The sequence below is a fragment of the Ambystoma mexicanum genome, chromosome 4p (genome assembly GCF_040938575.1).
Source record: "Ambystoma mexicanum isolate Mex_15411 chromosome 4p, UKY_AmexF1_1, whole genome shotgun sequence".
NCBI classification, from domain to species: Eukaryota; Metazoa; Chordata; class Amphibia; order Caudata; family Ambystomatidae; genus Ambystoma; species Ambystoma mexicanum.
The window spans coordinates 905,099,449-905,112,747 of NC_090927.1; the positions used below are offsets into that span (position 1 = coordinate 905,099,449).

The 13,299-nt window shown below is 47.8% G+C and overlaps 1 protein-coding gene across 3 annotated transcripts in view; it reads left to right on the forward strand.

The window, feature by feature from the left end:
- The window catches only part of MDN1 (midasin AAA ATPase 1), a 2,688,524-nt gene that overhangs the window by 2,007,734 nt on the left and 667,491 nt on the right, over nt 1-13,299 (forward strand). For all 3 annotated transcript variants that reach the window (XM_069606482.1, XM_069606484.1, XM_069606483.1), the window contains exon 69: nt 7,006-7,130. In XM_069606482.1, the coding sequence (XP_069462583.1) occupies nt 7,006-7,130 (125 nt within the window). The remainder of the gene's footprint in view (nt 1-7,005; nt 7,131-13,299) is intronic.

Here is a 13,299-nt window from a genome sequence, read left to right on the forward strand (position 1 = left end):
GGGAAGATTCTGACCAGGAAACATTTGGGTTACAGAGGACCACACTGCCTATTTCAGAGGATTTCATCTCTGAGGAAAGAAGGCTGAAGGACCTACAGGAGTCACTACATGAGGCAAATGGGCTGGTCACATCCCCAGGAGTGGAATTTGTTAAGCCAGACCCAGGGGAACATGCCGAAACACCCTATAGAACCCTTATGGCAAGAATTATTAAATTTATGGTTTGGTCGGCGCCTTCCCCTGGTTTTTCAACAGGATGACCTAACAGACATATTAGACAAAGGTCCACAGGAGGACCCTGTGGTCCCCTTCCATGCAGCCTTACAAAGAAAAATTACATCTAATTGGGAAACTCCTGAAGTTATCCCTGCGGTCAATAAAAGATTTTCAGCCAAGTATAGGGTAGCGGCTGCTGACCCTGAATACTTATCAAAACACCCGACTCCAGAGAGCCTGGTGGTTCAAGCGCCAACTTCATCTAGCAGTAGGACCGCTTACCCTACTGTCCCACAGGATAGAGATAAGAGGTACGATTCTATGGCGAAGAAAGTCTTCTCTGCTTGTAGTATGGCGTTGAAGTCCATCAACGCCACCTGTACGCTCGCCAGGTTCAGTGTCACACTGTGGGAGTGTGCTTCATCAGCGGCTGACAGCATACCCGAAGGAGAGGAAAAGGAAGCCTTCCTTGACATTATTAAAGATGGCAAAGATGCCATGTGCGAATCACTTTAAACTGGCATCGATTCCGCTGACAGTATCAGCAGGGCCATGGCGGCAAGTACAACAATCCGCAGGCATGCGTGGTTGCGAAAGTCTGGCTTTGCTCCAGATGTACAAGCCAGACTTTTGAATATGCCCTTTGACAGCTCTTCACTATTCGGAAAAAAGGCTGATGACAGTCTGGAAAAGTTGCAGACTTATGAAGCAGCAGCAAAATCTTTAGGAGCTGCTATCCGCCAAACTCCTTTTCGCCCCTCAGGAACCTCTGGGAGAGGAAAGTCCATTCGCTGTTATTCTGTATTCGGGAAAGACAGAGGACAGCCGGCTCAAAGAGGCCAAAGGAGATCCACCCGAGGCGGACGGGTCAAAGGTACTAAGGCCGCAGCAGGTGCCTCTTTACCTTCGGCATCTGCATCAGCCGCCCCCAAACCACTCTGAGGCCTTTCCACACAATACTCCGGTTAACTCACCATCTGACGGAATGGCAGGCTATAACGTCAGATGCTTGGGCATTGGAGACAGTTGCCCAGGGTTACTGCCTACCCTTTCTACACATCCCTCAGACACCACTGGGGAACAGCTCTCTAAAAGTTCCAGATCCGCTCCTCTTGCAGGAAATTATAGACCTGCTAGAGAAAGGTGCCATAGAACCGGAACAAGGGCTGGTACTCCCCCCACCCTCTCCCCCCCCTACTTTCTCATACCAAAGAAGGACGGAGGACTGAAACTCATCCTGGACTTAGGAGAATTGAACAAGTTCCTCAGGAAGGAGAAGTTCAAGATGGTAACTCTCTCTCAGATCCTTCAGCCCCTCCAGCTCTAGGACTGGCTGGTATCTCTGGACCCCCAGGATGCTTATTTCCATGTGCCAATCCATCTCAAACACAGGAAATACCTGAGGTTCGCAATTGGCGACTCTCATTATCATTTTCGAGTTCTGCCATTTGGGCTGACCTCTGCCCCGAGGGTCTTCACCAAGCTGATGTCGGTAGTGGCGGCGAGCCTAAGGAGGGAAGGGATCCACGTCTACGCCTACCTGGATGATTGGCTGATCAGGGCTGTATCTTCGAAACAGGCCCAGGCCCAGCTAGATGATGTCTGCCACTTCCTTCACGAACTGGGCTTCTCCCTCAATTTAAAGAAGTCACAGGTGATACCATCACAGAGACTCCAGTTCATTGGAGCGGTCCTGGATACTTCCCTGGGAAAAGCCTCGCCACCAGAGGTGAGGGCTCAAGATATTCTACAGATGGTCACCAAGTTTCAAAATGCCCAACGACTCCCACCCTTCGACTTTTTGAGGTTGCTAGGCCTCATGGCATCCTGCATCTTCCTTGTGCCAGAGGCTCGCCTGAGAATGAGATCTCTTCAGTGGGCACTGAGAAGTCAGTGGTCGCAATTCTCAGGGAGAATGACAGATCTCCTCCGGATTCTGGACAAGGTAGCCCGCGACCTTCAATTGTGGGCCTATCCAGAGAACATCTTGAAAGGAGAACTGTTTTGGCAACCATGGCCGGAGATAACAGTAGTCACAGACGCCTCACTCACGGGGTGGGGAGCCCATGCCAACGACTTGACCATCAGCGGTCGTTGGTCTCCATCAGAGTCCAGACTACACATCAACCTATTGGAGGTGAGAGCGATCAGACTAGCGCTGAAAGCTTTCCTGCCATCAGTACAGGGGAGAAATGTCCTGAGAATGACAGACAACACGGGGGCCATGCACTACCTCAACAAAAGAGGAGGCGTAGGATCACTGCCACTGTGCAGAGAGGCGATGCAGCTCTGGTTTTGGGCAATCCAAGAAGGAATCTCTCTATCGGCAGTCCACCTAGCCGGAGAGAAGTACTTGACAGCGGACGCTCTGAGCAGGCAGAGCAGAGTCTCCCACGAGTGGGAGCTAGCTCAGGAAGTCCTTCAAGAGATCTTCGCCCTTTGGGGAACCCCTCAGGTGGATCTGTTCGCCACAAGCACCAACAGGAAGTGCGATCTGTTCTGTTCAAGGGAATTTCCCCCAAGAGGAGCTCTAGGAGACGCGTTCTTAGTGGACTGGGAGTTTCCACTCCTTTACGCGTTCCCACCAGTCCCTGTTATTCCTCAAATGATCAGGAGGTTGAGAAGATTCCGGAAAACCATGATCCTAATTGCCCCGGATTGTGCCAGGAGAATGTGGTACCTGGACCTTCTAGATATGTCCATCTGTCCTCCAATCCGTCTTCCACTCAAAGAGAATCTTCTCTCGCAGAAGGGAGGTCAAGTTCTCCATCCAGACACCAGAACCCTCAACCTTCACGCTTGGCTTCTGAAAGGGTGAGGTACAAGGATTGGGATCTCCCTGATGACGTCATGGAGGTGTTGCTTTCGGCCAGAAGGCGAGCAACAAAGTCTTTATACCGCTGGCGTTGGAACAAATTTTGCAGCTGGTGTAGGGAAGAGAATATCGACCCTTTTTCATGTGGTACACCAACAGTGTTATCGCTTCTACTCTACTTGGCAAACTCAGGCCTTCAAGTTGGCACTGTAAAAGGCCATCTCGCAGCGCTTTCTATCTTTAAGCGCACTGCGGAGGAACCATCGTATTTCAAACTTCCTCTAGTGATACAATTTCTCAAGGGATTAACTAATGTTTATCCATTCCAGGTTCCCTTATGGGACTTAAATTTAGTCTTAAACTTCCTAATGGGCACTCCATTCGAACCACTTCACTCTTGTTCGCTGAGATTTCTCACGCTTAAAACTGTCCTATTGGTAGCACTAACATCTGCTAGGAGGGTGAGCGAGCTACAAGCTCTCTCCTGTAAACCCCCACATACAATTTTCCACAAGGACAAAGTTGTCCTACAGGTGAAGCCTAATTTCCTCCCAAAGGTGGTTTCTGAATTTCATATTACTCAGAAAATTACCTTACCTTCGTTCTACCCTCCTCCCCATCCCGGGAAAGAGGAGGAAAGGCTACATAGGCTGGACCCAAGGCGAGCGCTCGCCTTTTACATCAGCAGAATGGCTAGGATCAGGCAAGCAGACCAACTGTTTGCAGGATACTCAGGTCACAAGTTGGGACTACCCATAACAAACCATCTCCAGGTGGATTATTTTGGCCATTCTGGAATGTTACAAACTGGCAGGGAAAGAGCCACCCCAAAATCTCAGGGCTCATTCAACCAGGGGTATCGCAGCCTCTTCGGCTCTCCAAAGAGGGGTACCGGTCCGAGACATATGTGCGGCTGCCACATGGTCGTCCGCACATACATTCACAACATTTTACAATCTGGATTCCTCCACTAGTCAAGAGACCAGATTTGGCAAGGCCTTATTACATTCGGTCCATCCCTAAAGGGATACATAACATTCTCACTCCCACCTCCAATTACATGCCAGTGCTATGGGAGTCTATCAAAGATGAGGAATACGTCGGAGGACGCAATCCCTTCGAAGAACAAGTTACTTCTTACCTTGTAACGTTCTTTCGACGGGATGTTCCTCCGACGTATTCCTTATCGCCCCTCCCATCCATCCCTACAGTGATACTTCCCTTGTGGTTGCAGCTTACGCTCCTTCAAGGTCAATAACCAATTCAGGCATGTCTTTTCTTAAGCTACAAAACGGAACTGAGCAACGGACGCAGCGCGTGGCTATTTATGGGCATGGTGACGTCGGCGCCGATACAGTGGCCGTCGAGGGACATCGACTCGGCGGACGTCGACGCGCAGCACCCTCTACAGAAAACATTTCCGAGGCCAGCAAGCTGGAAACATATTATCAAAGATAAGGAATACGTCGGAGGAACATCCCGTCGAAAGAACGTTACAACGTAAGAAGTAACTTGGTCTTCTCCTCTAAACCAATCGCTGGCCAATTGGGAGAGGACTGTCATTGGATGGGGGCAGTATGACCCAAAGCACAGGGATTGGTTATAGAGGAGACCAGCAGTTTTACAAGTGAAACTGCTTTTCTATTTTTTCAAGTATTCCCAGCCTAACGACAGGGATTTTTCATGAGCGTGTGAATTCATGCCAGAAGCATGCTGGACAACAGTAGTTAAAGTTGAGTAACTTGTTCCTTTAGTCAACTTCTATTTCGGAGTCAAGGAACTGCTGTGCCTAGGGTCTTTGATCTTGGAGCCGCATTGCGCCCCCTGCTGGTGTCAAAGTTTCTGTGCCTTAGTTTCTGAATCTATCCAAGATGAAGAATCGGTATGAGGGGTTAACCTCCAGAAAGGAAATCATCAGAGCTAAGTAATGTGTGCTTTCTTTTTCAGGTAGCGTCACAATTTTGCTTTCACTGATAACATCTGACATGTTAATGCATTGTCTCAAATTGTTCTGCTTCCTTACATGTTCTTGCTTTGTACATCTTTTTTGTGTCTTAACTATTTATTTTTACTGCATTTTTTATTTGCTCACACACACCTTCTGTCAAAGCTGGTTAAACACTCACCTCAAATTGTAGCAACACATTTTGGCAATTTTGAAAGCTATTCCCCCAACTGCTATTTGTGGGAGAACCAACCATCATGACTGGTAAATGATTTTAATAACATTTTTCTTTAAGCACTTCACCACACAGCTATTCAATGTGCTAATTATTAGACAGGGCAGTTAAAGTTAATCGAACATTTCATGTGATCATTTCTTTTTATAGACTCACCAAAGTGGGCAAAACCAGGCAGTGCTTTTAAAGTTGTACGTGCTGGTGTCACAATTAAAGGTGCTGGGGGTACTTTTTTTTAACTGGAAATCTTTGTACATTAAATCTCAGAAATGAGCCTTCCTTTTCTGCCTCTGTGGATGGCCCACGTCCAAGTTTATTCTTGAATCCCCTTTTTGCTTAGTTGGGACCACCCAATTTACAATTGCATGAGACAGATGTTTGATTCGCTCTGAGCTTCTGCCTGCAAACTGAGGCATATTCTCATAAAGGAACTGTCTGTTAATTAAGCTCTATTTGTCCATAGTCGGAGCGCATTCCATTGACACACTTTTACTTTGTAAATTATACGTTGAGCGGGGCACAGCTAGATGAGTATCACAAAGGGTACTTTAAAAGTATAATATGGATTTATTAAACCTCGCCTAAACTGAACTCCTGTTAAGACATTGTTCCTATATTTGATCTCTGAACTCCTCAGTGACTTGCAGTATCCTAATGGTGTACAGTGGCGGGTACTTTATATATAGGTTGCTTTATACAGTGCCTTCTGCAGACTGTATTGTTTCTTTCACACATGGCAAAGTCCATTGTGAGGAATGGTTCCCAGCTCCCAGGTTAAGTGAAATAAGTGACACTACGTTTGGAAGGGAGTGTAAGGAAAAGTACAATGCAAAACTCCAGTAGGAGACATGAACGGTTGTGATTATGTCGGAGGTTGGAATGCCAAACGCTGGCTTTTATAATATAAGGCCTGAAGCCACAAAAGTCATAGTAATATTTAGTTCTCGTTTTCTTTAAAGGTGCATAATAAAGTGCTGGTTCCCAACATGCCATGCTGTGTTTCCTACTCTGTTACATTGTATAGCTTGTTGAGAAAATCTCGAACGCTCTTCCCACAACGATATTAAGGTACACCAATGCCTGATTTCTACCCCTGAAACATTTGGAGAAATGGGAGAAAAGTTACCCACAGACTGAATAAGAGGAATTAGCTGTGCACGTTCAGATGCCCTTTTTCACCCTTTTTGAGCATTGTGCAAATAAGGTAGCATTGTAATGCACATCTCGAATTCACAAAGGGAATGTGCTTTGAAGTGCACAGAGAAGACAGACATTCCCCCATGCTAGTTTAGAACAGATGCCAGGGGGAAAGCCCAATGCATGAGAGGATAATTTCTGAATTTTTCATACATATTGAAGTAGAAAGGCATTGGTGTAAGCCGCTACTCTTCCGCTTGCATTTCTTTTCCTCAAACTGGGTAGAATGTTTTAATTTCTTTTACGTTTTACAATGATTGAATCTTTTAACTCCCGTCATAGTTAAATGCGCTCAATGCAAGGTGGCAGACCAGTACATCTTCCGCCATGCAGCACGGACCCCTGGAAATGCCCAAGTCACATTTTGAGAATTAGGTCACCTTCTCATTTCTCAAACTAGTGCAAGTAAAAAAAAAAAAGAAAAAGCCTCTGATTTCTAATTTGAGCTTCTTTTTTGCTGATTAGTCCTTGAATATTTTGTTTGGAATAACCATGTTGCGCCCCCCACTGTCAACTTTTTGTTTTTTCAGGCACGTTTGGATCAGTGTAGTGAAAATATTTTGTTAATGAGATTGTATTTTTCTTTCCTTGTGTTAGCTGTTGGTCTTTCGGCCTCGACAATGCGATGGAGCGACATGCTTTTAAGTCCACTCGGCACTGGTTTACTATCTATCAGCTGATTGAAAATTACATGCAGGAGCAATGTGAGGAGAACGCTGAAGGTAACTATTCCATTTGTTACATAATCCACCAGGTTGTCAGTATTCACTGTTGAACAAAACAGAGTTAATTTTTTAGTATAAACTAAATGCACACATGCACGCGCGTGCCCCCGCTGTAAGAATGTCGAAGAAGGAAGTTGACACAAAGGTGGCATGGTGGTTGTTGTAGAGTTTTATTTTCTGTACCAAAAACCTATCTATCCCTAACTCTGAGGGGTTTCCCCTTCCTCAAATCTAATACTAAGGGGTTCATCAGAATGTCAGTCAAAGTAAACTTCACTGTCCTCTGTCACAACCTACTTCTATCTTTCACACTGTAACTAAAGGATAAACTAACATTGTTCCTTCAGGGTAATAGCTCCCTTATCCTGTTGCCTGTATAGTGTCCAAAAGAATGTTCTCTCAAAATGAAAATGCCAGGGGGAATGCCTCCCTTCCCCTGGCTTGCGGGTTTCGCACAGCCCATTTACAAAGTTTGCTTCCAGGAGAAGGACTCCCTTCTCATGGTGTAGCTCTATACAGGTTCCAATAAAGCCAGGGGGAATGAGATTTTTCCTTGGCATCTCCAGCACAACTCCCAGTCCGGGACCAGGAGAATGACCCTCTTCTCCTTGTTTTGCTTGCATTGCTTGGCACAGTACACAAGGTGGGCAGGGGGAATGACTCCCTTCGCCTGGTATTGTTTGGAGCAGTTCTTTCTCTCTGATTTCAGCTTTATGTAAACTTTGCCACTCTGGTTTGTTATCAAAGTCCCAAATATTGTTGGGGTCCCAGACTCTTCTCTGGTTGTCAGTTGTTTTCTCTTTCCCACTGTGACGACAAAGATTTCCTCTTGCTTTTGGGTCCCAGACCCTTCGCTGGTTATACCAAATAGCAGGCTTCTCACTACTGAAGTGAGAGCTTTGTGAACCAGCCTTCCTTCTACCCTTGCATCCCCTCTGGGTCTCCTGTACCTCTTGTTACCATGTGTGAGATTGTGGTACGTCACCGGGACTTCCTAGAACCACAGGTTTTCTCTCCGGCTCTGCTGTTTCACTGCTGTGGCTCCGTAGGTTATGTGGTACTTCTCTCGTCTGCTCCACGGCTCTGCTCTCTAGCTTGGTCTTCTGCCCGGGTTTGCTTAGGCAGAACCTGTGGAGGACATGATTGGCACTTCATTGGTGTCCACTTTCCTCCGGTCATTTGGCAGTGCTTGGACCTCTCACGCTAGTTCGCTTCCACACCTGCTCCCAGGCCCGGTGGGTTTTGTCACGTCTGCACTTGACACATTTGGCTGTCCTTTATACTCCTACGTCCCGTCCCCGTTCCTCATTACTGTATGGGTGTCCCTTGATAGGGACGGGAAACAGGCATCCCTCGCTAGGTATGGGATACGGAACCCTTTTCAACAGGAAACACTGGCTTCCCCTTTAAATTTAAAAGCGTGCAGTGGTGCAGCCCTGGGAGCATGCACTCCACTGAATCCTCCCACTGGCGCCACTCCCCAGTCCTCTTTGATGCATCGACGTGAATGGACTGCTTTCACCAGCGCTCCTGGGTTAGGCCCCCGGCCTTGTAATTTCACACGAACTTCCCAGGGATATTTTCTTTTCCCCTTTTCTCATAGCAATTATCAGAGATACTAATCTGTCCTCTGGTACCGTGCTCCTCCCAGGCGCATGTCTACCACAGCAGGTTTCAGCAGGTGTCCGGCCTGTGAGGATTCCTACCCCACGTCGGATCTTCACGCACTCTGCCTCCGGTGCCTTGGCCCCAACCACAGCTGGGAGGGCTGTTCTGCGTGTGACGACCTCAGCCCCAAATTGAACAACCTGAGGCAGGGGTCTTGGCTGAGGTAGTGACCATACGCCGTCCACAAAATGGGGCAGTCGGAGCAATGCTGGGCATCCCCATTAGGCAGTCAATCAGCGCTGTCAGGGAGAGTCTGCATTGGCTGCCAGTTATGCACGGTTTCCTTTAAAATTCTCACACTCTTGTTTAAGTGCTTGACTCAGACTGCGTCCAGCTATCTCTGTGAACGCATCCACATGTACACTCCCACAAGATCACTGAGGTCTTTAGATCAGACCAAACTGTGCTAACCTAGGTTCCTTTCAGTCAGATATTTTTGACGTCTTAGCTCCTGCCACTTGGAATCCTATTCCCCTGGATCTCAAAACCATCACATCTCTGGCTGATTATAAATAGATTAAAAACCTACCTTTTTAAAGCTATGTAAACCTGTTCTCTTATTTTCTGCCAATTCCCTTGGTCTTTGATTCTCCTCCAGTTGTTTGTTCTTTTTCTGTCTGTTTCATGTGCGCCTTGAGGCCTACGGGCGATGTGGTGCGTCAATCAAGAATTGAAATAGATTAATGTTTTACTTTATTTTATGTAGCCTTGCTTTTCTCCATTCCTTTAAAAGTCATCTGTCTCACTTTTGCAACACAAAGCAACCTATGTGCAGTGTTGCGGGGAGTCCTTTGGGCTCTCCTTTTTATATTATTATTTTCCTAAAGAACTACTGTTCTTAAGGAGATATGGATACTTTTTGTCCTTTCATAGCTTTTCCTTTTTGAGTGATCAGCACACAACACCTTAGGTGCTGAGGGGATACCTAGTATCCCCCTTCTCTCTGCTCCTGTAACTTTTGAGTTACAGTAACAACCCTATAGTTCTGGCTTTTGGCAATGGACGTGTTCTACACGACTTTTGTGCAATTTTCCACCATAAGCTGTATTCACAGCTGCATCTATGCACAGGAGTGTCACCTATGTTCCCATATGGTGCCTCCTTTCTTTATTCACCATTTCTTCTGTGGTTGTTCTTTCTTGGCCCTTCATCTGCCATCTTGAGAGGAAAAGGTTGTGATATGAAATTTGTCTTCGGCGGGAACCCTTTGTGTATCCCACCAAGGCCCCAGTGTGCCTGCAAGGACAGGAAGCATGGGAGGATCCTAAAACTCTGCTATCCTTTGTCTGCTGATTTGCCAGAAAGGGTGGGGACTGACTGTCCTGATTAAGCAGCCACCCGCCCCTTTCTGTAAACTACATGGAGAGTTTGCAGAGGATGAATGGGAAATCCTGATAAAAGGTGAGGTTCCTGAGCCAGAAGGCAAGTTGACCACTGGAACAGAAGATGACCAGACACACCAGCAGACCCTTCCAGTACCGGTGAAGACACCACTGCTGTCCTGACGCTGTTTTCGAATGGACATAGGATCTCTGAAGAGGACTCCTCCTTCCCTTTGGCTGGTGGACCAACCAGCCATAAGACGACTGGCAGAACTAGCCATCCCCCGACGTGCTGTGACCTTCCAGGGCTGCACATCACCAATATCAGGCGACCTCTGGCCCAATTGCAATGCATCATCTTTCGGTGGACAAATCCTCACAGAACTTTGAGCTCCAGTGGGACATCCAGAGACAAGATCCCTGCCTCAAAGACCCTCACCAACTTGTAGGACCGTATAAGTGAGGCAGATTGTCCAGGCAGTAAACGTTCAGTGTTAGAGCTTGTAAAAATGCACCAAAACCACAGACAGATTACGGAGAATTCCTTGCTGAGGGTTCTTTCTCCCGACTGCTGCTGTGACATCCCTTCCAGAGTCCCTCCTTTCGTCACTATGACCAAGAAACAGGAGACCAGGGTCCACCGCTGCTGCATCGTAGACAGTTCAACACTCCTCGGGTACTGTGGGGCTCGGGGGGTCAGTGGTCGAAGTGTACGAAAAGAAGTAGTGGAACTATGTTCCCTACTGGCCTTCACCCGTTAGGCACAAACCACATAACCACGCACAATACAAACCCCTAAACACATGCACCTTCTGTTTAGGGGAACATTCAGTGCAGTGAACTGAAAGTGCACGTTTTAGCTTCTTCCTACACATTTATTTTGAAATGAAACAATTCTGGAATGGTTCCTTTTTGAAAATAAATGTATAGGAACAGTAAACGTAAAAGAAATAAAAAAATAGAGGAGCATCGCTCCCACCCACTTCGACCATTGCTCGTATCCAGTGTTTGAATGTTCACCCATACCACTTGCCCAGACCTAATGCTTGTGCGCCTATAGGAAGTCCTTTCCAAGGTCCCTGATAACTTTTTTATTCTGCCAAAGCATCCTACTTGAAAGTAATTGAAGTATCACTTTATCTTTTCTGCTGCTGCACATCACTTTGCTCCCCTCCTCAACTGATTCGAATAGTACTTACATAACTGAATATAACTTTGCCTTTTGTATATAAATAAATGTCTATTTTACTATAACTACAAGTATTTGAGATTTTCTTTGGGCCCTGTGTATTGACTGAGTGCACTGTACTTCTCCAGCATGGGGTCTGGCATGGATTCACATGCTCATGAATATTCCCTGTCGTCAGGCTGGTAATCCTCAGTAAAAGAAAAAATCTCATTTTGGAACTGTCTTTCTCCTAACAACCAATCACTGAGCTCTGGGTCATACCGCCCCATAGCCAATGACTGCCTTCTACCTAAGCCCCTCCTCTGGCAGCCATCTTCAGATTTTTACAGCACGTTCAAGTGTTGGGAGTCCTCGTGCTTAGCTTTTGAGCTTTTACTGCGATTTTCGTTTTTTGGAAGAGCGATACTCTATTTTCCGGTCAATCGAGCCCGTGTGGTCCATCTATCATCCTTCCGATTAGCGGGGATCTGTTTTTCGGCTTCTTCAGCGCCCCTCAAGGGCGGATTTCATTGAATTTCTTTGTGGAAGCTTCCAGAAGATTCTTCAGTCCTGCACCGTTTGGATCATGTCGGACGAGAGAGATTCCCCTTTCCTTTTCAAGCTTTGCTCCCACTGCGGTTTGCAGAATGTTTACATGGACGACAAACATTCCCAGTGCCTGTACTGCCTGTACCCAACGTATAAGGAGGTTTGTGCATTTTGCCGTGAACTCTCTAAATGCACGTTGAAGGATTGGCGTAAACGGCTGGAAGAGTGTCTGCAGGCCACGTCCTCTGCACCGGGTGGTTCCCAAGAGCATGCCTCTCCCGGATCCGGGAAAGCTGAGCGGGCTTCTAATTTCCTTGAGTGCGCCCCTCCCACGGGGGTCCAATAAAAGGCCAAGCACTGCAAGTCCGCTACCGTCGGGAGCGCAGCTGTGGCTGGCTCCTCGTGGTCCAGGGCGCGTTCGACATCTCCTGCTGCATCAGTCTCCAGTCAACGCTCTGGATCGGGGGTGTTGAGGGCTGCCAAGGCACGGACATGTCATCTGCCAAGGAGGATAAACTTGTTTACCTCCAGACCATCTAGGAAGGCGATGGCGACTTGGGTGTCGCACCCTACGTCGAGGGCGGCGAAGACGATACCATCGAGGATGAAGATGAGGGCCTTGGCCCTGCCCTTCGCCCCAGCTGCCTATCCCTATGCCTTAGCTGGCACCTAGAGACCTGTCAATTGACATTGTCTCGACTCTTCATACACTGGTCTCCGAAATGCAGAGGAGGATGCCGGCGACACCGTCTCCAGCTCCCTCTGCGGCGCCTGCAGCCTTGCTGACGGGGGAACCGCCAGCCAAGAAGAGGAAGAGGCACCCGCTGCCTCCTTGCCACCCTTCACCTCCTTCCCTGCCACCCCGCGCAGGTGAGACGGGGTAAGAGACGAGGACGGCGACTGTAGGATGAGGGACCTCCCGTCGCCTCTGCTCGGATCCTCCGCGCCGGATGAGATAGGATCGGTCTATGTAATGGTTTTCTAACTCAAGCCACGAGGCAAAGAGGAAGACCATCCTTTCAGTCCCACTCCTGGATGATAGTTAAAATGAAGGACTGACGCTCATGAAGAACACTTCTACAGTCTGAGCGAAGAGGGGCTGCCGAGATAAGAAGCACAGGGTGCCGGACTCTGCAGCGAAGTGCTTGTATGCCCACCCATCGCCGGACTCAGTGGTTTCTGCAGCGGCCAGAAGATGTTGGGCTCTACGTCTTCTGCAGCGCGCACTCCTCCTGACAACAAGTGTAAGTTGTTGGATGCGATGGGTAGGAGAGTTATCTACTCTGCAGCGACGACCATCAAGGCCGCCAAAGCCCTTGCTAACCTTGCACGATACGACCGGGAACTGTGGTTTAAGCTCACACCTCTGCTGGACTTCCTCCCCGATGACGAGAGGTCAGAAGCTTTGGAGATTCTTCAAGAGGGCGAAGTGGCGTCGGGCCACGCCATCACGGTGGCC